This window comes from Peromyscus eremicus, chromosome 9 (genome assembly GCF_949786415.1).
Source record: "Peromyscus eremicus chromosome 9, PerEre_H2_v1, whole genome shotgun sequence".
Lineage (NCBI taxonomy): Eukaryota > Metazoa > Chordata > Mammalia > Rodentia > Cricetidae > Peromyscus > Peromyscus eremicus.
The window spans coordinates 64,049,766-64,074,086 of NC_081425.1; the positions used below are offsets into that span (position 1 = coordinate 64,049,766).

The 24,321-nt window shown below is 42.1% G+C and overlaps 1 protein-coding gene across 1 annotated transcript in view; it reads left to right on the forward strand.

The window, feature by feature from the left end:
* The first annotated feature begins 2,867 nt into the window (after positions 1–2,867).
* Micu2 (mitochondrial calcium uptake 2) overlaps positions 2,868–24,321 on the forward strand; it is an 83,056-nt gene continuing 61,602 nt past the window's right edge. Inside the window, exon 1 of the mRNA XM_059273072.1 lies at positions 2,868–3,080. Within this exon, the coding sequence (XP_059129055.1) occupies positions 2,868–3,080 (213 nt within the window). The remainder of the gene's footprint in view (positions 3,081–24,321) is intronic.

The following is a 24,321-nucleotide window of genomic DNA, read 5'->3' on the forward strand; positions in this document are numbered from 1 at the left end:
AGACATTCTCACCCATGAGGATGTCAAAATGTGGGGGAAACAGTGTTTTAAATATGTTGAGTGATGTGGCGAGATTCTGTACCTCTCTTGGGCTCAGGGCCATGACTGAGTGGTAGGTGTTAACTCCATTAAGTAGGTGATGGAGCTGTGCAAGTTAGACCGCTTGAAGCAGATAAAGAGGTGGTTTCTGGAAACTGAGGGTAAGGTACGAGATAAGATATCCACTGTGTCTCAGCATGCCCTAGAAATCCATTGAATCACCAAGAGTCAGAAACAAGCCATGCATCAGTGATTCAGAACATGATACATGTCGAGAATTAGGAAATCTATCAGAGAGGTAAATAAACCCTAGGATGCATATCAGGTGAGACACGAAGGGGCAGGAAGTCTCGGGTTAATGTGGGTTAGTGATCTGGAATCATGGACATCCAGTCAGGCTCATGTGTGATGACAGAGCTCCCGCCAGATCTTAAGACTAACTCCCATCTGTCATGAGTGCACCATGTGCCAGGCATTTGGCTAATCACTTCCTATAAATTATCCCATTTCATTTTCCATCTGAAACTGTGAGAGGGTTGTTTATGGATGAGAAAATTGAGACTTGGTGCCCTTAATCACAGTGATGTTCCTGGTAGAGCCGGAACGCAAACACTGAGGCCTGGCTTACAAGGCTATACAGAGTGAGTCTACTTACTTCCCTGTTAGGAAGGCACGTTGAAAGGGTTTCAGCACCTGGGAGGAAGTGAGGAAGCTATGGTTGCAGATCAGAACAAACTGGATAGGTAAAGGGAGTGAAGATTAGGCACGGAAGATAACTCAAGTGGGCTTCCATGAACTTGTCAAATTAGATTTGGAATGGCAGATTTCGCTGTTGTCTTTATTTAATCTTGGAGCACTTCAAAATGGCAGATATACATCAGGAATTCTGGCACCTCTGACTTGGGCATCACAGCCTTGCTACACCACACTTGCTACACACCCACATAAAGATTGTAATGACTGGGGCCATTTCAGACGTTGAACAAGAACATATTAAGTTTACTCAGTGGTGAAGAACAGAAGAGCCCAGGCTACAAAACTAAGCCAAATTTTCTTCAAGGATGAAACCTTTCTACCACAAAAGAACAACCAGGACTGAGGTTCTGGTCTACATCTGCTCTAGGGAAGACAAGTGGGGCCCCGGTGACAGGGGCATGGCATAGTGTGCACCTGCTGTTAGTCCAGGTGGGATCATAGCTATCAGTCAATGTTTTGTAAGAACAAAATTTAAATGGAACATTAAGTAAATAGCAATTGTTTAAAATACAGTGGCTTTGTCTGGAAGTTCTCAAGAAAATCTTTGTCACAAGTCTGAATCAGATATTACTTAATAGAAATGAAAGACCGGGAACTCATGAGGAGAGGACAAACAGGGGAAGATCCTTGAAAAGTGTTAGCCAGTTTTGCAAGATGAAAAAAATTCCAGAGATGGATGATAGATTTTGTATAACAAGTGTATAAGACTTAATGCCACTGACCTTTACACTCGAATATGTAAAATACTAGCATCGTGTACATTTAACTTCAATTAAAAAACCAAATTTTGGAGACTGAGGATCATCAGCTAAGAGTTCTTGCTGCTCTTTCAGGGAACCAGGGTTCCATTCCCAACATCAGGTTGATTACAACTGCCTCTATCTCCAGTTACAGGGGATCCAACACCCTCTTCTGGACTCTGAGGGCACCCACCCATACGTGCCATACATACCACACATGCACATACATAAATAAAAAAGTAAGTCTTGAAAAATAAAATTTAAAGTTTGCTTAGCTGCAAAAATGTAAATCTGTAAGAGTGAGCATGCACACACATTCTTTATTTTCTTTTGACACAGGATTTCACTTTGTAGCCACGGGTGGCCTGGAACTGTGCGTAGACCAGAAAGTTGGAAAACTAACTTGTAGCAGTCTCTTGTCTCCTTCCACCATGTATGTCCTGAGGATCCAACTCAGGTAGTCAGGCTTGGCATGATGTGCCTTTACCCACTGAACCAACTTTCTGGCTCAAGTAGCTCTTAATATAGCCAGACATGTGCCATTTAGGGCAAATATAATGTAGAAAATGCAGAACTTTTCAGCCCATACCCCAGGCACTTTTGAGGATGGGATTCTACTGCCGCGATCATGCTCACAGTGATACTTTATTAACACTCTTTACCGCTTATTGTTAGAAGTGTTTCCCTCTACAGACCCAAAAGTACCCACGTAACACTGACATCCACTTTCCAGAGAAGTCTGGCAAATGAAAAGTCATGCTAAAACGATTTTGTCTCCGTATTTATCATCAAACGTCCTTCCGGCTTATTCCCTTTTATTTGCCCCCCTTTTAAAATCTAGCTTGTCTGATATATACATAGTCATAGCCTTCCACCCAGTACCTACTTCCCTCTCTTCTTTTTTAATTTTAATTTTATTTTTATGGGGGGGTGGGGGGGTATTAAGAGGCCAGAAGAGGGCGCTGGATCCCCTGGAGCTGGGGTTACATGTGGCTTTAAGTCTGGAATCGAACTCTGGTCCTCTGGAAGGGCAGCAAGTCACCTCCGACCCATCCCTCCAGCCTTGTCTTGGATTGGGATGGTGCCTCCGACTTGTTTGTACAACCTTCCAGTTAACTCATGTCCTTCGCCTACGAACCTGTCACCCGAACGGGAGGGTCACCTCCAACCACTCTGAAACGTCGAAGGGGCAACCACACCTCGCTCACACGCGGAAGGGCAGCACCCCCCCAGCCACCGCGGCTGAGATCTCGCGAGAGCCAAGCCACTCGTGAATTCCCCGGCCACAGGAGGTGGGGGGGCGGGGCGCGGCGCGCAGGCGCTTCCGCAAAGATGGCGGCGGCGGCGGCGGGGAGAAGCGCTCGGCTGGCGGCTTGGGGCGGAAGGCTGCGGCGCGGGCTCGCGGCCGGCCGGCGCGCTGTCCCGAGTCCCGGCCCTCTGGCAGCGGCTGTGGCCGGCGTGGCCCTGGCAGGGGCAGGAGCGGTGTGGCACCACGGCCGCGTGCAAGCAGCCGCGCGCGAGGGCAGCCTTAAGGTGCTGGCGCAGGTACGGGACGGGCTCGGCACAGCTCCGCCCTCAGACGCCCCTGGGCGGGAGGCCCCGGAGACCCCTGAGCGCTGCGCGTGCCCGGAGGGCCCGGGAGGAGGGTGGCAGCCCCTCCCCGCCCCCCCCCGCCCCCTCTGGGGAGCGTGTGGGCGTGGCTCAGGGGGGGCGTTTGCCTCGCCACGCCCCTGCCCACCCGGTGGAGAAGGGGCGTTCTGATCTGCGGGTGCTGGGCGACCCCTGCCTCCCCAGGAAGGACCCTCGTTAACCTTTATGGCTAAAGGTTTCCCCGATCGCCTCTTTGTATGGACCGGTGGAGTCGTCCTACTATAATGACTTTTTCCAGTCTTGAAAATATCAACAACTATAAAAGTTGGAACAGTTGGTAGTTACAGATTTCATATGTTCTAATGACTACTATGGACTACTAAGTCTTAAGCCTTAATGTTTTAGGGGTCACCCGCCTACTCGGCAAGACAATTTTTCCTAACGCCTGGGCTGTTAGGGTGCAAATGTTAACTTCAAGATAAATATCGCCGTGTAAAAACATTGGGGAGTTTGAATGTACTACCTAAAATAGAGACATTTCAGTGTTTTTGTTTTGTTTTAATTTTTCTTAGAATTAAAGGTACTATTTTATTTCTTTATTTGTTAGGTTTCTATTATCTAGTTCTAATGAAAAACTCAAGAAACATTAAAATACAACATAAAGAGCAGCAAACCTTACAAATTAAAGGATGGTAAATGTTGTTAGTATGAAGATACAATATAGCTTATACATGCATTGACTCCAGCCTCGCACCACATCTGATTTGAGGGGGAGAAAACTTCTTATGCTATATAGCCTTTTTGTTAGGTTTTTCTAAGATTTATTTTTATTTTATGTGTATGAATATTTTGCCTGCATGTATGTGTGTACACTGCACGCAGGCACGGTGCCCAGTTGCCAGAAGAGGGCGTTGGGCCCCTAGAACTGGAGTTACAGGTGTTTGTAAACCACCACTGGAGTGCTGGGAACTGAGCCCAGGCCCCTTGCAAGAGCAGCAAGTGCTCTTAAGCACAGAGCCATCTCTCCAGCCCTGACATTTTTGTTAATCTTATGTCAAACAAATTTATTTTTCATTATTGGTTTTTCTGTTTGCATATTCGATTCCATCCTATTCAGAACCTTAGGTTAATTCCCCACATGGTGTTATTTTAACTTAGAAACTACTAGTGCCTTGAGTAATAAATTCACCTTTTTTCCCCTGTTGCTGAGTTTGCCGTATACCATGCAAGTGCTCTACCACTCTACTACATCCTCAGCCCTCCACACTTTCAAACTTTGCAATTCACAGCCTTTGTAGTCACATTCCCTGACCTGTTATTAACTCAAAACACTTCCAGCCAGTGACTCACTCACTGTCTAGGAACCAAGTTTAATTCCCACCCACAAGCCCTCAGCAATTTGTAAGATGATTTCACTTCAACCTCCTTTGAATTTTAAGGTGTTTTTTTTTTTCTGGTTTTGTTTGTTTTCTGGCTCCCTTCTATCCTATTTCCACTTTAAATTACTAACTTCACCTTATAGTTCACACCAGTGTAGTATTTTGGATTCTTTCTCCAACTCTTATCCTCCTCGTTCTCTGCCATTCCGTAACCTTCAGCCTAGCTAAAGTAACACAGAATCTTATCAGTGGCTTTCTAAGGTCTGTTGATACAAGTCGGCTTGGTCTGCTCTTTGGATGAACTGAAAATGGGTTTTTATGCTTTTACTCCCACAGTGGACATTCCTTCCTCAACAGTGGCTGAAAACTAGTGTGTTCAGTGTAGCTGGGGCTTGAGAACTCTCCCCTAAGGTGGGGATTTGTGTGCCTTTTCCTATAAAGGGACCTGTTAATCCCCCTCCACCATTTGGGGCACATGTGTGCACACAGTTTTATTTTGTTTCTTTTACTCAGTACCACATGTGGATCTGGGTTAATATCGAGAATAGCCTTCATTCTTGTTCATCACACTGAATGATTTTTCCAGTAAAAGTGGAGAAATCGTGTTCGTGGCATCCTACTCTTTTCTGTTTTCCATGGTGACCGACAGCTTGTGGTTTGTGTGGATCAACAGGAATAAGTGTAGATGTGTCCAGGTCATGAAGCAGCAGACAGAAGGAACCCTTCTTTCTCTCCTCTCATAACTATTGAAACCCTTTGTACCAAGGATGTGTGCAAGGAGTCGGGTTAGAAAGACAGCTTACGTCCTTGAAGTATGACGACAGCAGGGGCAATTTTAATGCAGTGTTGTAAATGCTGGCTGCCCATTGCAGGGTCCCAGAAGAGCACCCAGCACACTCCTGGTTTCCTGAAAGGATGATAAAGATATGGTCGTCCTGCGGCTGCTTGGGAATTCATTTGGCAAAAAAAAGGAGGGGGGTTTAGGTAAAGGGAATACCTGCTCAGGAAGCTACGAGAAAGTTGGACTCAGCAAAAGAGTGAGCTATGAGATGGATGTGTGCAGTGGCCTGGAACCTCATCAAGTCACACAAGCCATGTGGCAGTCCCTTAAGGACTGTAGGAAGCCATTGCAGGAGTTCTAAAGTCTCATGGGGACACACGCACATGCACGCACACACACATACACACGCACGCACGCTCCTACCCCCACAGAAAGCATCTTACGGTGAAGAGGTTATTTTGTTTTCAGAGACCTGTGATTTAAACTTGTCTAATTAGGAATGCAAACAAGGCACACTGGACCAACTACTTAACTGTGGGTGACACCCTCATACAGGCTTGCATATGGAGCCATAACTGGCTGGGGATTGTTTAAAAAAAAAAAAAAACCTGCCAATAATAAAAGGTTTCTATTTTCCAGGAAAAAAAAAACCCATGACCAAAAAAATTCAAACATAAAATACACAGTGAATCTCAGGTGTTTCTAGCAGTGCTTGCCAGTGTTAGAACATATGACTTCACCGGAGCCTTGTTCTGAACACACAACTTTGGCTCAGATTCCAGACTATTGTGTGTTATGAACTGCAGTATTTTTTGCTGTATGTACAGTTTTCTACTCTTACAGAAACATAGTGGTTTGATAACAGAAAAGAGACATTCAGTATGTTTCTACCATTCCTGTGTGTATCAAATTATTATATAATATGTAATTGTATTATGTGTAAATATTTGCTTTGAAAAATTTAGGTTACTGATTTTAAAAAGTCATTACATGAATTTTGATTTGGGATTAAGACATAACTTCCAACAGTTTCTGAAGTGCTCTTAAATGCTCATGTGTCTTTATGCATATTGTGTGTTTGCATTGATAACTAGAAAAGCAAAGTGTCAATCAAGTCCAAAAACAAAACAAAACAAAAAAACATTGGGGTTTTTTTTAATTCTTTTTTTTTTTTAATGTATGTGTGTAGAGTGTGTGCTTGTGTGTAAATATGGGTATGGGTACAAGTGGAGGTCTGAGGGATGTCAGGAATCTTCCTAGAGCTTGCAGATTCGGGGCGGTCTTGCTAGTCAGATTGCTCTGAGAAACCCGTGTCTGCTTTCTTTCCTAACTGGAACTGCAGGCAGGCCACCACACCCGGCTCACCTGGCCTTTAAGGTGTCTGCATGAGCTCTGGGGTCTGAACTGTGGTCCCCTAACTTGCTGCAAGTTCTTGTAACAGCTGAGCCATCTTCCCATCCCTACCCCAAAATGTGTTTTCCTCTTTAATAAATGGTAAAAGTGTATATATAAAAAGCAGTGGTTGTCAGATAGCTTGATAGTTTACTGTCAGTAAATGGTTTGGATACCTATTTTGCATATCTCTATTCGTAGGGTCTTATCAAAAAAGTTCAGTGAAAAAGGGATCAGGATGGGAAAATTTAAGAAGCCTGGCACTAACGTTCTAAATTCTGTCTTGAATAGAAATGTTACTTTCCTATTATAATTATTACAGCATCTCAGTATCATTTTGCAATCCCTGAGAAGCCCGCCATCTTATCAAGCTATATAATATTTGCTTTGCTCTGTGGGAAAATGTCAAGGCCTTAGAAAAATGAGTGAATTAAAAACGAGTTACAGAGTTGTCACAGTAATCAGGAAATGGTGGCACCTTATCAGGGGACTGGTTTACAAGATAAGCTGTACAGATCTGAATTGCACATGTCTTATGTAAATGTGACTGTACTGTTTCAGAATGTATAATGAGTACAACAGGGTAACACAATACTGCCTCCTGCCAGAGTTTGTAGTAGAACTTGTTTTATGGTTCATTAGTAAGTGAATTGCTTCTAAATTTTGTCAAGTTATATAGAATATTGGATACTAGCAGTTTCCCTGGCTTCATTTCAGATTTATTTTCTTTGCTTCTCAGTGACAGATTTGTCTTCTACTATTTAAATAGTAAAATTATTTGGCCTAACAGTAGACATTACTGCATTTCTCTATTCTAAGTAAAAGTGAGGAGTTAGTCCACATTTATTATATAAATTCATTCATATTTTATTCCCCTTAGTAGGTTTAGTTGCATTTGTATTTATAAATTCTTAAAAACTTCTGCTCCACTAATCGGGTTCTTCCTTTCTTCCCTTTTAGAATTATTTTATTTACTTATTTTGCCTTCTGCTGGAATGGGCATTTGTCTGTCCATTTTATCTCTGCATTTTGTGCATAGAACAGTGATGGAATGAACTGAACTGTACTGCCAAATAAAGTGTCTTTGGTTTAGCTGGCATTTATAGAAAGGTTAGACAGAAGCATTGTCCCAAATCAACTCTGATACTCTTGGAACCCTAGAGACATGTCATGCCATGTTCCCAGTAGAAAAAAGTGAAGATGAGACTATACTCTTTTCTTCTGTGTTAACAAGTGTATTGTGACTGGCATATAAATGCAATAAATATTAACTAAGTGAGTAAATAAATTGATATAGCCATAATTCTAATAATAATTATGTTATTTTCTCAAAAGTGTAAAACTTCATCTCCTTTACCTATCCATATGAAATTGAGATTTTAATATTACTAGCATTTATATGTGTCTCTATACAGCAAGATTTTCTTTTGCTATTACATTTAATAGCGCAAATGTCAATTTTAGAATTTATGTAAAATCAATTATTTTACTCCAACTAAATTGTGAGGCTTCCACTAATTAACCTCAAACTAATTAGATTATTTTTAATTTATATAGTCCTGGCATATGACAAAAGCCAACTGAATAATATATTTGGGTGTTATAGGATGGTTAGATGCTAGGGATTGGCAAGATGGATCTGTGGGTAAAGGAGCATTTGCCAAACCTGACAACCTGAGTTGTCCCTAGACCTACATGGCAAAGGGGAGAACTAATTCCTGCAAGTTCCTCTCTGACCTCCACAAACATGTGCATGTGTATGCATACAACATGAATCAGCAAATAAATGTTTTAATTTTTCGTTAAATGCATGCATTGTGTAATACTGCTCACCTCAACTGAAGGTTATAGAATAATGTCTGCATCTTGTGTGAGACTCAAGACCCCTCTGGAATTGCCATGGAAGCTGCTTGGTAGAGCTTCTTGGAAATGCTGTGGTGTAAAGGATCTTTTCCTGAAGGTGCAGCCAAAACCATTGTACCTACCGGTTGGAAGTGACCTTAACCTTTGATGTGGGCCTTTGGGGTCCATCTCTGAACAAATAAGACAGACTGGGACATAGGAACAAATGCCTTTCTATTTCTGGTGTCTTACAATATCAGTCCACTGTCCTCTGTTGTTAGGCTAAAGTTGTTCCAGCTGGCAAAGGAGAAGAATAACCAATTCCAGCCCCAGTGTCAAAGAACAGACCTGAGAACAGTGGCTGAGGAGTTGAGAAACAATACACGGATAACTGGTATAGAGTGAAGACAGTTGCACCAGGTTTCAAGGGACGAGGAAACTCTTAGTTGACTAGTGATAGCAAGGATTTGATATGTGAACTTTGAAGAGATGTGAACAAGTACCTAGTCACCCTAGATAGAGCACTGGTAGACCAAAGGAAGAGTTCATCAGTGCAGGCTAGTGAACTAGTAAGTTTGTTTTGCTTAGTTGCAGGAGCATGGGTGATGACAAAACAGCTGTGTCACTGAAATGTCCTACCTTGGCATGGGTGTCAGCCTCCCCCAAACTGCAAAGATGAAGTCTCTCACTTCATTAACTTCCTGCCTCCTACATATACTCTAGCATCTTGCAAGGCCAAGTACAGCAGGGACCCAATCACACATAGCTGAGAGTGTGGGGTGTAGGTGGGAGGGAGTGGCTGAAGTCTTAGAGGAGGGTCTGATGGTCTTCCTTTCCTGTGAGAGAACTCAACAGACCCAATCTTATGAGGGCCTCTGGCAGGTCATCACAGCTGCTGAAGATGGCAGTGGCTGAACTATGGGGCCTGTACTGAAAGTGTAGTTGATAGACCAGGTGTCATGCTGTCTTAGGATTTCTGTTGCTGTGAAGAGACAACATGACCATGGCAACTCTTATAAAGAGAAACATTTAATTGGGTGGCTTATAGTTCAGAGATTCGGTCCATTATCATCATGGTGGAACATGGCAGCTTGCAGGCAGACATGGTGCTGGAGAAGGAACTTAGAGTTCTACATCTTTCATAGACAACAGGAAGTGAACAGAGACACTGGGCAGTGTCTTGAGCATAGGAGACCTCAAAGCCCTCCCCCACAGTGACCCTTCCTCCAACCAGGTCATACCTCTAACAGTGCCGCTACCTCTGAGCTTATGGGAGCCAATTACATTCAGATTACCACACACACCATTAAAGAAAACTGATAGTTGCTAGGAATGGTGGCGCACACCTTTAATCCTAGCACTCAGGAGGCAGAGGCAGGTGGATCTCTGTGAGTTCTGGGACAACATGGAATACATAGTAAGTTCCAGGATAGCCAAGGCTGTGTAGAAAGACTCTCTCAAAAACAAACCGAGAGAGAGAGAGAGGGGGAGAGAAAGAGGGAGAGGGAGAGAAAGAGGGAGAGGGAGAGAAAGAGGGAAAGGGAGAAGGAGAAGGAGAAGGAGAAGGAGAAGGAGAAGAAGAAGAAGAAGAAGAAGAAGAAGAAGAAGAAGAAGAAGAAGAAGAAAGGAAGGAAAGAAGGAGGAGGAAGAGGAAGAAAAGAAAACTGACTCTAAAGAAAACTGACTCTCCCCCTTCCAGCAGCAATCAGATGCCTAGTTCCCTCCATGCCTCTCTCCCTCCATGTTGGGATTTCTTCTGACTTGAGCTTGCCCGGCTCTTGTGCACACTGGAGCAGTCACTGTAAGTTCATATGTACACTTGCCCTCTTATGTCCTGCAACAAATGCTTTAAGGTAGATCTTTATAAATATTTGGTAGGCATAATAAAATTAATAATAAATGTCAGCATACCTTAGAAATAATGCATTAGTATGATTTTTGCATCTATGTCCCTTATAATCACCTCCATGATCCGTATCTTTAGACATATATTTTGCCTTTCAATATCACCTCATTTTTTTACTATGATTGAGCATTTCAGGGACATCAAGACAGACTGCAGAAGTATTAGGAAGCTAGGATTACTCTTCAGTTTTAAAATGTTGCCACCCACAGTGACACTTAGTTTCTGTTGGTATCAGTTATTCTCACTGTCTATCTCCTCCTGCTCATCCTGATTCTATCCACAGAGATGCTATTCATGCTATTAGCATTTGTATTTTCTTATAAGAATCTAATGTCTATAACAATATTACTAGTTGTGAAGCTCAGACTGTTTTTATAGTGTGATCTAGCTCACTGTTTAAATATTACTTATCAGAATGCCAAATAACTTTAAAAAAAATCACTTTAAGAATAGATTTGAGTATCCTAGCACCTCTATACTTATATTTTAACCTATTCAAGAACACCTCCCAACACACATTTTAACATGTCTGAAACCTGTATACATCTTAGAATAAACCCATGGTGCTTTACAAAACCTTTGTTTTGGCCTGGTGGCAGACATGGCTTATCATTGCATAAGAATTTGAGAACTCAGACATGACTTCTTCACTTCAGTTAAGATATGTTCATTGTTTAACAGATTTTCATCCTTAGGAAAAAGGAAATCATGAGTACAGAAAAGACTCTTAAAACAAAAACATGTTGTTGGAAGGCAGAAGCAAGTGTGTCTCTGAGTTCAAGGAGGCCAGTCTGCACTACAGAGGGAGACTTCATCTCAAAAATGTGTGTGCCAGGGCTGGAGAGATGGCTCAGAGGTTAAGAGCACTGGCTTCTCTTACAGAGGTCCTGAGTTCAATTCCCAGCAACCACATAGTGGCTCACAACCATCTGTAATGAGATCTGGAGCCCTCTTCTGGTGTGCAGGCATAAATGCAGTACAGAACACTGTATACATAATCAGTAAATAAATCTTTTTTAAAAAAATGTGTGCCTTTAATCCCAACAATTGGGAGGTAGAAGCAGGCAGATCTCTAAATTTGAGGCCAGCCTAGTCTACAAGATGAGTTCCGTGATAGCCAAGGCTACACAGAGAAGCCCTGTTTCAAAAAAATGTGTGTGTGGTACATACCTTTAATTCCAGCACTGGGGAATTGGAGAATTGGATCTCTGTGAGTTCAAGGTCAGCCTGGTCTACAAAGTGAGTTCCAGGATAGCCAGGGCTATACACACAAACCCTGTCTCAAAAAACCAAAGTGGTTGGGGGTAGGGGGGGTACGCGGGGGAGGAAGAAAGAAAGAAAAAGAACAAAAGGCTACACTTAATTAAAAATCAGTGGGCCTTTCCTCTTAGCTTCAGTCCATCTCCATTCTCCAAGCATTTCTCCTGTCACTGAGTGGTGGCTAGTTGCTTTGTAGACTGTCCCTTAAAAGAATTGGTTGCTGTTTCCTTGTGGTTTATGTACTTTTGTTAGGAATACTACTAACCACACTGTGTCCTTACAGTGCATTAGATCAGAAGGTGAGGTAGGGGACGGAGTTTCCTCCTGGTAATAGTTTATCATATGATGAGGAAGTGTTTATCAGGTTTCTTCACTGTAGACTTAAAAAGTATTATGTCATCACTGGATAATAAAAGTTCTGTGGGGAGCTACTTCAAGGCTTCATTGGGCATTCAAATAAGAGAAAGTTCAATTTCTTTCTGTCATAAATCAAATGTTCCAGGATATCTAGGAAGATAAAAGTAAGCCTCACCCCGCTGGTTCTGCTGCTGCCCTTCTGCTGAGTTCAGATGTTTGTTTATGCTGACCAGATACTGGAAAGATCTGTGGTGCCTTAGAAAAGTGCTGTTGCTGGGTACAGGCTTCTAGTAGAGAGAAAATGGTTACGAGTCATACAGGCCGTGGCAGTGAAAATGCTGTGAGGTCTGCATTGCGCTTCAAGTGAGTCATACATTTGACTGGAACTCAGCGAGTTTGGAGAGGAGCAGGCCCATTACATGCTTCATGCAGAAGCATAACTGATCCCATGACAGAAATAGTGTTTCCTCCTGTTTCCTGGAGTTTCCTGTCGGATAGTGAATATAGCAAAGTCCTCTGTGTGGCCGTTTCCCATCCTCTAAAGCAGAATGCTCGTCTAACCGAAAAGTGTTGGGTAAGTGGCGGCAGACGTGTGCACATCACAGAGTCACAGGACGGCATTAGGAGTAAGTGGTGCTTTTGTATTTGTGGTGTGTATTGGGGGGCGAAGGAGTAAAAAGATGGTAACATATTACCAGTGAGTAAAACAGACTTGCTGGCCTGTACTGAGTGTATTTGTGTTCATTTAAATTGATATGCCCAGGTAATGAACTTTACAGCAAAATATAAAAGAAAGTGTGATAACCATGAAACTCTATAAGACCAATGCGAATGTAAAGCTTTCTTATAGAATGCAGAGAAGGTTGGGGCATTTTTTTTTTTTCATTCTTAATCTTACTGCCTCAGGTAAAAATGCCTGAAAACAGATAAATGCTGACAAACTTTGATGTTAATAAACCCAAATGGAAGTCAAAAAAAATCAAAGTGTATAAATGGCTAGATTATGAAAAGAAAGATGCCACAGCTATCCCCTGTAATTAGAGATAATTTGTGATTTGGCGTAGCTATTTATAGGACGGGAATAAGAGCCTGTCTTCCTGTCCTCGTAACAGAACCTACTTTGTCTGTCTTACTGTACATCTGGGGAGGAGATTTCCTGCAGGGCCAGGGACGAAAGAAAAACCCTGACAGTGAGAAAAGCAGGAGGTAGTTCATCTCTCCTTCCCTAGCTCTAGTTAGTTCACTGAGCCCAAGTAAGAAGTTGCTCCTGCCTACGCTGTGTGTGTGTGTGTGTGTGTGTGTGTGTGTGTGTGTGTGTGTGTGTGTGTGTGAGGGCTGCTATGGCCTGTGCTGTGTCTGTGAGGCTGCTATGGTCTGTGCTGTGTCTGTGAGGCTGCTGTGGCCCGTGCTGTGTCTGTGAGGGCTGCTGTGGCCTGTGCTGCATGCATGAGGGCTGCTGTGGCTTGGCCCTTTTAACATTTTGAGAATGACACCAGTGCATATTCTGAACCACTCTTGGTAACAGTGTATGACCTTAAAGATCAAGTGCATGCTATAATAGGAGTAACAAATCTGAAATAACCTAATTCCACAGATAACCATATTATTTAATGTTTCTGGATTTCAATGCAACTTAAATCTAAAGTAATATTTCATGAATCATCAAAATGTTCATCCATGAAAGTTCCATGAATGTATGATATGTAGAGTAAAAGTTGTAATTACTGTGAATAAGGCCTTATCCGATCTTAGCTTTTTACCCACACTCAGTGTTCCATATGTCGTATACTAGGAGCCTCATACTTTAAGATCCCAGGAATCTTTTGTTGTTGTTGTTTTGTTTTGTTTTGTTTTTGTTTTTCAAGACAAGGTTTCTCTGTGTAGTTTTGGTGCCTGTCCTGGATCTCGCTCTGTAGACCAGGCTGGCCTCGAACTCACAGAGATCTGCCTGCCTCTACCTCCTGAGTGCTGGGATTACAGGCGTACGCCACCACTGCCCGGCGATCCCAGGTATCTTTGTCCTCAGTCCCTTAGCTGCTATGCACCTGGGAAATGAAAATCGCTTTTTAAGTTAGGTAGAATGAAATTTTTGAAAGCCCAGGCATATGTCACCAAACTGCTCAAGGTATGGCAGGCTTGTTGTAAAGGGCTTGGCTGTCTCCTGGGGTTATGTACAAGAAGCTGTACATGAGTTGCTTTCTGTGGTTTGTGTATGCAGTATGGATGTCAAGAGATTAAATCACATCCTTGTGTTTTTAAAACAAAGTCTTTTTCAGTTTCATTTAGCTATAATCACCCAATTAAGAAACCAGCTTAAATCAAAAGCAGACCCCTAGGAAGGCTTCTCTGCCTGTTTAAACTCACAGTCCTGGAGTTTGCGGGATACGAGGAATTGCTCCAAGATGGAAGTCCAGGCCAGAGCACCACTGTGGTTGTGTGGCAGTGCTCCTTTATCTATATGTGGCTTAGTAGGTGCCCCAAAGGTGGAGCTGTGACTGCCATACTGCCAAGGGAAAGCAGTTAACTGCTGAGTGCCTGAAGGCTCATCTGATCATTACATGGTTAGCTGAGCCAGCATCCTACCTGCATGGAAAGGCAAGCTTGCTTAGCCCTCCTGGTAGTTCTCACTCAGATGTACTAAGTATAAAAGATAGTTTAGTGACAACCAGACAAAGTAAGAAGGAAGCTGTGGAATTTGGCCACAAACCACTGTGATCAAGGAGAACCGTCAAGGGGCTGGAGAGGTGGCTTAGCAGTTTAGAGCATTCACTGCTGTTACAGAGGTCCTGGGCTTGGTTCCCAGCACCCACATGGCCGCTCATAGCTGCCTGTAACTCCAGTTCCAGTGGACACAGGCCTTCCTCCTGGCCTCCCAGGGCACCAAGCATGCACAAGTGGGCATATGTCCATAAGGCACTCTTACCCATAAAATAAACAACATGGGGTGGAGATGACAAAAACAATCAGTATAGTAGTATTTTCTAGAAAGACACTTTCTCAGAAATTCCTTACTGATTAATCATGTCTTATCAGTGATTGAAACTTGCATATTCAACACTTCAGCGCTTTTTCTTTTTAAATTAGGACTTCATGTTTTGCCAGTAGATTTGATATCAGCAGCAATTAGGTACATTTATGTTATAGCCATGACAATTATTTCTTGAAAAACTAAAATAATATATAATTACTGAAACTCCTTGAAATATGTTAGGAAAGGATCTGGAGATGTTTGTTTGTTTCTTAAAAATTGTATTTCCTCTTTTTGTTTGTTTGTTTGTTTTTTGAGACAGGGTTTCTCTGTATAGCTCTGGCTGTCCTGGAACTCACTCTGTAAACCAGGCTGGCCTTGAACTCACAGAGATCCACCTGCCTCTGCCTCCCAAGTAGTGGTATTAAAGGTGTACCACCACCACCTGGCTCATATTTCCTCTTATTGGAGTATTTATATATTATAGAAAATTTAGGGTGAAGTAAAAAAAGAAATGTAAAAAATTCTGCCTCCTGGCATAACTTGAAAAGACTAGTTACTCTTGAACTTTGGAAGCTATACCTTAAATAGAAAGGTTTCTTTAAACTTACTTAAAACTTTACAATGCTTTAAGACCCAGGAAGGGACAAAGATATATCCTAAAGCTTCAGGTCAGAGACCTTGAACTTCTAGTATGTTACTGGACACTGCAGACTGGACCATGTTCTAAGTTCATGAAATTATGTAGGACGTGTCTGTGCTTTTTTTTTTTCAGAGACTTAACAAATAGTCAAAAGATTATGAAAGTTGGCAGTAAATGAATTATTGCCCATTCATATTGTAGAAGAAAGCCAGACATAGTGGTGCAGCCCTGTACTCCCAGCAGTTAGGAAACAGACCAATAATTCAAGATCATCCTTCATTATATACCAAATTGAAGGCCAACTCAAGCAACATGTAGCTCTGCGTGAGCGCGCGCGCACACACCCCCTAAGTTCTGTTATAAAACTAAACCTTTTAGCTCTGAAGGTAATAATTATGGTGGTTCCAAACACTCTCACCTTAGCAGAGTGAGGTGCTTTACCCTTCTGGAAAAGCACCTTTCCCTGTGTCGTGGTAAAGGTGTATTTTTTTGCTTATTCGGACATCTGCTTCCGTGTAGAGCAGTGAGGACGGCATCCACAAAGGAAGACATCCACAGTGGCTTTGTTACAGTGCTAAGGAAACAACAGTGAAAACAAAATCAGAACTCTACAGATATCCATGTGAGACTACATCAAGACAAGCTTTGGTTGGCTCTCTTTCTTAGGTGCCGTCTCTGAAAAGATACACATTTCCCATTAGGTTTCATGGACGAGAACTCGGGATGTTTTTCCATACAGGGTAAAGTAAAAGGACTATGTTTTCAGTTTTTAGGATCTGTCTTTGTACCTTTCTGGTTCTTAACATTTGGAAGTCTTCACAATATGTCTCCAATGTCTGCGAGAGAGAATGGCTTCTCTGCTCCAAGTGCACAGGTGCGATTGCCGTGAGGTCGTGTGCTTTATGGCCTTTCCTCTCGTCCCGCACCACTTAGTTCTTTGGGCCTTTTATTTCTGTTCCAGTATGCTCTGTGAGCCCCGTTTTACTCTCTTATCCCTTTACAACTTTACAAATGGGAACAGACACCTTTGTCTGTTGTTCATTATCTATGGAACTTGAAGATTATTCTGTTCCCTCTCTAGCCTGTGAGTGAGTTGAGTAGTTCAAGTTTTCACAGCCTAGCGGGTCTACTTATAAATTTATAGGTACATTATTAATACTAGTAAATATAAAAATTACTGTTTCTTGTATATATTTATATGTATATCAGTGATGAACATATATAAATTCTTAAAGAAGAGCTTACAAAATTTTAAATTGAGAGACTATACAAACAATAAATAGCCTATAAATATTAAAGCTAATTTAAACAAAGTTCCAAAATCTACCCAAATTTTCGAAAACTCGAAGTTACTCTTTGCTACTTCACTAGCAAGGCAGGAAGAACGAGTCTGGGCAGATCTGGTGCCTAAACCATTTCAGAGCTTCAGGCTCTGTCTACTCGGGGCTGCAAGTGTGTGTTCCACTCTCTCCCCAAGCCTAGCATTATCTATTAATTATCACCAGTATAGGAGTAGATTTACCAGGCACATTTTGAAAGAGAAAGATTGAGCCAGCAAGAACAACCAGAGTTCAGACCCTGAGACCCAGACTATGGCAGGAAAAACATGACTCTTGAAAGTTGACCTTTGACCTCCACACACATACCACTGCATCATGTACAGGGGTGTGCACTCACACTTTCTCACTCAAACACAAGTATAAGTAATATATAAATAAGGGGGAAAAAACTAAGTGAAAGATGACCCAAATGCTGGCTCCATCCACATTCTACCCTCAAAGTTTGTAACAACTTACAAAATTGCATATTTTCTCCGGGTTTTGTTTCTTTCTGGTGGTGGTGATAGTCGTTTTTTGAGACAAAGTGTCTCTGTCTGTCTGTCTGTCTGTCTACATGGTTTATGTGGACCACAAACATTCCAGTGCCTGTGGAGACCAGAAGAGGGCACCTGATCCCCTGGAGCTAGATTACAGGTGGTTGGGAGCCGACCCGCATGGTTCTAAGAACTAAACCCGGGTCCTCTGGATTAGTCATAAGAGCTCTTAACCATTGAGCGATCTTTCTACCCCACTGGTTTTGTTCCTTATAGAAGATTTTTAGGGGTATTCAAGTTACATATACCCTCACACCCACACAGAGACATACATGCATATGTGTAATTAAAAATAAATTGTAAAATAATTTTAAATTCACTGGCATTTCCAGGGTTTGTTTTTGTTGTTTCTTTCTTTGCTTTACATACCTCTGAGAGCGTCATTGGGTACAGGCTGCCTGACTCATGTTACCAGCTCTGCACACTTGACTCACTGGCAGGTTGTTTTGGGGGGTGTGTGTGTGTGTGTGTGTGTGTGTGTGTGTGTGTGTGTGTTGTTCGGGTGTAGTTCGAATTACTAAATGATCTTTTGATTAAAAACCCAGAGCCACCGGGCGGTGGTGGCGCACGCCTTTAATCCCAGTACTCGGGAGGCAGAGCCAGGCGGATCTCTGTGAGTTCGAGGCCAGCCTGGGCTACCAAGTGAGTTCCAGGAAAAGGCGCAAAGCTACACAGAGAAACCCTGTCTCGAAAAAAAAAAACCAAAAAAAAAAAAAAAAAAAAAAAAAAAAAAAAAAAAAAAAAAACCAGAGCCAAATATTGGGGTAAATGCTGAAAGATCAGGGAGACAAAGGAACAAGCCACTGCCATGTCTTACCTCTAGGACTCTTCAGCCTGAAAAAGCTGTAACCGAAAGGGCCTTAGTTTCTGTCTCCTCGCACCTTATATACCTTTCTCCACACAGCCATATCACTCCTTCTTAGTGCTGGGATTAAAGATTAAAGATGTGTGTGCTTCCCAAATACTGGGATTAAAGGTGTGAGATCTCAAGTGCTGGGATTAAAGGTGTGTGCCATCACTGCCTGGCTCTGTTTCTCTCCTAGACTGAGACAATCTCATGTAGTCCAGGGTGGCTTTGAACTCACAGAGATCCAGACAGATCTCTGCCTCTCGAGTGTTAGGATTAAAGGTGTGTGCCACCTCTGCCTAGACTCTATGTTTAGTCTAGTAGCTTGTTCTGTCCTCTGATCTTCAGACAAATTTTATTAGGGTACACAATGTATCACCACATTTCAGGTTGGTTTGGTTTAGTTGTTTGAAACAGGGTCTCTCTGTAGCCCAGGCTGGTCTGGAATTCATGGCTGACCTTGCTGCTTCAGTATTCCAAGTGAATTGCAGGTGTGAGCAAGCACACCCACCTGGCTTCTCTGGCAGTTTCACACTGCTGCTTTCTTGTTCTTCAGATTAAGGTAAAGAACTCACATTCCCCGTTTGACCCCACTTACCATAAAAGCCGCAGAAACTAAAAAAGAGTAATGCTGGATACTAGTAGTGGTAGCGCCTATTAAAGAAACAGGTTCACTTTCTTACCAGTTGTTTTATTTTTATTTTTGGTTTTTCAGGAATTACACATCAAATTCAGTACAGAGTTTTTGAAAAAAACATTATCAAAGTATCTTCAGAAATTGATAAGAGCATACATATATCATCATGAACTCTGTTGAAAGAGTGATGTAAAAGTGGAATGGAAGTGTTGGCAAACCCCAGGTCTTAGATGATTTTACTACCTTTGTGCACAGCGGATCCTGAGCAGTCTTTGCCTGAACTATGAAATCCTGTTTGCTCTTTGTATTGCACACTTACAGCCTGTGGTTCTTGTATTGTTTGAGCTTTTGGTGACTTGTTATGAGCCCGCAAAATGTGGACAGCATCTCGGTGCCCTCACCGGTGCTACTGCCTGTTCATTGGCTTTCTGCTCGTTTCCTGCAGATACATTCTATTAGCAGAACTGTTTCAGAAATACAGTATTTCAGGCTGTTGATGGACTCAAAGATGAAGCACAGGGAAAAATCCATTGAGATGTAAACCAACCATGTAGAAAGCCTGAAATCCATCAGATCATTCATTGAGATTTACGGGAGTGTGAGATAGCTAGCTGGTATAATCCAGGTTCAGAGCATCCTGTTTCTGAGAGATTCCATGGCTTCTGTGCTGAGCAGAACCAAAGCAGTACCCTCTGGTGTAGTTAACACAGCCAGTACCCGTCAATGGCTTCGTTTCTTCTTTTCCCTTTAGGAGAGCATTTGAAAATCTATAGTAATGAATATGCATAATTTGCATTTGTAATATAATGAGTACAAAGAGCTTTTCTTTCTGGTCATGTGTGTGGTTCTTTTGTGAAATTGCATGTCGCAGAGCACACACCAAGGTATCTAAAACTTTTAATACATTGTTAATGCTTTATGATATATGTGTAAAGCAGATTTTTGTATATTGAATCTAAGACTAAACTCTTAAGTTTTTTTTATAATAGCACACCTTAAATTTTACTGGTTCCCTTGTCATGGTATGTATCTTCAAAGCACTAACCGTATTCGATGTGTCCTGGGCACTGGGGTACATTTCCTGTTGTTGAGTACTCCAGTCAGGTCCCAATATAGGGCATTGGAGCTCTGACAAGTGTTCTCACAGGGAGGACACCTACCCCACATGGCTGCTCCAGGAAGGGCTCTTGGAGAAGGTAATTAGCTCTTTACAAATAAGCTGCCCGGTGAGGAGGACGAGGAGGACGAGGAGGACAAGGAGGAGGAGGACAACTACGAGAAACACCTGACCGTGCTGTTTCTTGTTGTAAGCACACTTAGCTTTGTCACGTCGTTTCTTTGCAGTCAGAAGCAAATAAGTGGTCTATCCGCCTTCTGGAAAGGTTCACTGAAGTCGATTAAAGGCAGCAGAATGAGTGCTAAAGCGAAGGACACCCCAGCGGCCCAGATGGATTATAAAACAGTCCTGACAACAATCATAAGAACTATGATTGACAGTTTAAGTTAATGGGTTTGCTTCTTACAGAGGCCATTCATGAAAGAACAATACTATCAATGAAAATATGGTTTTTGATGAGAAATTGCTAATCTGCCCCTTTGTTTTCTTTAGTTTTGTTCATGTGTACTTCTTTAGTGAAACTTACGACCAAATACATTTAAGCTTTCAGAATCTTGCCATTTACCTAAGAGTTTTCTAAAACTTCTGTTCTTTCTTTGTTCTGAATAAGTCCTCATTTATACGCAGTCAGCATGCATTCCAGGTGTTTATTTTTTTAAGAATTTCGTGTTTGTATAGAATTAAGATGTGGGGACTGAGAGACTGCTGTCACTAGTCAGCAGTGAGCTTTGGAAAGCCGCCTCACTGTTTTCCACTTAAACTGAGGGAGCAGCTGAAGCCATGTGCCAAGGATCAGGATGGAGGGTGAGGGAGTACTATGACTGGGGGGGCACAGGGAAAGTGTGGCAAAGTCATCTCTGAATGAATCCCTCTCCTTCATAGCTGGACTGCAGCTGTTCTCAGGAAGGGGTGGGAGGAGGAAGGGAATCCCTTAATCCAGCCCTTCCTGCTCCACTCTGTGTCACACACTGCAGGACACTATCCTGGGTGCTGGGTCCCTGCAGCAGCTTCTGTTCAGGACTCCACCCCCACAGTATTCCAGGCTTCTCTGAAACTCCGTTTCTCAAGAGCTTTTTTGCATGGGTGCCTTTGGTCCCTCCACTAGATCAGAATGTCTGTCACAAAAGTTCCCTCTTAACTGCTCAGCATCTCAGCTGCCTAGGAAGGAGCATTCACACCACAAACGAACGGTCTGGTACCAAAGTTCTTACTAGTTTATGCATAAGTTTAATTACAAAATCTTTAAAGATACTAGTCTGGTGCATATCTCATAAAAAATAGAAATCTGCCAGGTGGTGGTAGTAGTACACACCTTTAATCCCAGCACTTGGGAGGCAGAGGCAGGAGGATCCTTTGAGTTCAAAGCCAGCCTGGTCTACATAGTGAGTTCCAGGACAGCCAGGGCTACACAGAAAAACCTGTCTTTGGGGGTTGGGGGAGGAAAAAGAAAAATCCTTGAAAAATAGAAAACCAAAATGCCATGATTTATACCCTTCAAAAATAATGGTGGGAGCTTAACTGTTACTCTTACAGAACATACATAACTGCTGCTCACTTCTTTCCTGTCTGGTCCAGCACCACCTTCTGGAATGTCCCTCCACTGGGAAGCAGATAGTCTTTCTATCTCTGCGTGGTGCTTTGTCATAGGAGGTGTGTACTGTTTGTTAAATACTGATGTTAGTAATTGTTGAAAAAGTTCACACAGTGCTGTCTACCTTCTACTATGTAGGGAATAAGCCATAGTAACTCAACTGTTTCTTAAGAAAAACACTATTTAATTAAAGTGGAGTGGAGGAGACTGGTGCTATTTTAGGATGATGTTGAGCTTTTAGCTGAAGACCCTAGAGTGTATGTGTGTGTGTGTGTGTGTGTGTGTGTGTGTGTGTGTGTGTGATCACTTGAGTTCTAAGCTAAACTTGTTTAGATCACAGAAGTTATGATGTGGTTCTTAGAAGGCAGTAGTGGAGAAGGAAAAATGAATATTGTGCTAAGTAATCTAGTTAGGAAGAAAAAAAACAGAGAAGATGTGTGTTTCACTTCCTGACAGCCTTTCTGCCCTAGACACAAGTTGTGTGGTGGGGATGAAATGCGTCAGGGTCTGTGTGTTAAATAGAAATAAAACATAACAACAGTATATAATACACACGCACACACACACACACACACACACACACACACACACGCCATTTCCTCTTGCTGTGCTCTTCTAAGCAAAGCCCCCTTCACTCCCCTAGCTTCAAAAGAAGGCTGGAGTATCATCACTAGAGAATCAGTACTGAAACGCCAGGGAGGTGTTCCCAGTGCCCAGGTTTTCTGGGAATAACTTTTGTCTCCTTGGCTAAGGCCCCGTCATTCTGTAGAACTTATCATGAGACATCGCTTACCCAGTGAAGATTTCTAATTTAGTCTGAGGTGTTTTGTTTCATATACAATAAAATCTCCTTCATCCGGAACAAAGTAGAAAATGTGTAATGAGTGAAAATTTCCAATCATAAAGTTTTCTTTAAGAGATTCAGTCGTGGCACAGAGTGTTCAGAAGCAAAGCAATTTATTTCATCCAGATTATTACCAATTCCAAAATAAAGGCCCCAGATGACTAGGTCTTACTTACTATATTTTGTCTAATGCAATGTGTGTGTATTAGATGTTCTGAAAGCTGTAATACTGTAAGAAAGGCCCTTTCTGTTCCCACTTTATTCTTGAGAAATGTGGACACCAAGGAATGTTCAACAAAGAACAGAGAACTTACTTTTTGTAATTTGTCACTTCATGGATAAAAAGTAGAGACAGAAGGGTGAAGCACCTGTTGCTTTAAAGGCAATAAATGAGTGAAATGTTTTAACAGAAGTCATCAGCTTTCAAAGATCTCTTTTATCCAGTTCCCATCACTCACTGCTCTTAATTCCTTTGTCACATTTTTTACTGCATTACAAGTAATCCTTGAAATCCATGGAGCATTTTATATATAACTAGAACCATGTGGATGGTTCTCACATGCTCATATAGCCCCAAATCCCAGCAGTTTTTTTCAGTTCCTCCTTTCCCGCATATTTAGTCTTAGATGCAGGTTTGAGGAGCAGTCATGGGGTAATGGGAGGAATTCCACCCCCACTCACCAGCTTCCACCTAGCAAGTCTCTGAACAGTCTCCCTAGGTTTAGGGTAACAGAGCCTCCAGCAGGCCTGAGCCTTTGATCTCAGCCCAGCATTCTAACCCTCCCTCTTCCCTAGGAGCTGGCTCCTCAGGCAGCTGCTTTGCAGTGGAGCCCTCGTTATTTATATGTAACTGTATACACTGGCCAACAGAGTCGATTTGTAGAAGTACCTTATGAAATCTCGTTCAGATAAAGAGTAAGATTAGTAAGTAGTGTTTATTCCATTCCTCTGGAATAGTTCTGTTTATAACAAACAGGTTGGAGTAAGAGGGAACAAAAAATTCCAAACTCCCAGGTTAATTAAGTTCAGTGCTGATACATAGGTGGACGTGTGGACACAGCCCACATCTGCTGCCATCATTTCTCCACATTACGGCACGAGGAAATATGGCTCTGGTTTGGTTTTTTTTTTTTGTTTTGGGTTTTTGGTTTTTTTTAACATTTTGTTTTATGGGGCTTGAGAAGGACATACTCTCATGGAAGCCAGAGGACAGCTAGTAGGAGTCAGCTTTCTCCTTCTCCATGTATGTTCTGCAGATTTAATTCAGGTTAGAGAGTTGGCAGCAAGCACTTTTGCCTGCTGAGCCATATTGCTGGCCATTTTAAGAATCATCTTAGAGCCAATTCTAACCCCACACTGTAGCTTTTTGAGTGAGTGTGTGTGTGTGTGTGTGTGTGTGTGTGTGTGTGTATGTATGTTTAAACAAGTTTTAAAAGATTGAATTCAGCAATAAAGATACCATGTTTGAAAGCCTATTTTAGAAAATGAAAATTGATCAGTCTTTTTTGAGGTATTGTAAAATTATTGAAACTGAGCCATATTGCTGGCCATTTTAAGAATCATCTTAGAGCTAATTCTAACCCCACACTGTAGCTTTTTGAGTGAGTGTGTGTGTGTGTTTAAACAAGTTTTAAAAGATTGAATTCAGCAATAAAGATACCATATTTGAAAGCCTATTTTAGAAAATATAGAATGCACACATACAGGGCAGTGAAAAATGGTGTTTCCCTTTTTTATCTATACCGGTCTTTTTCTGTGT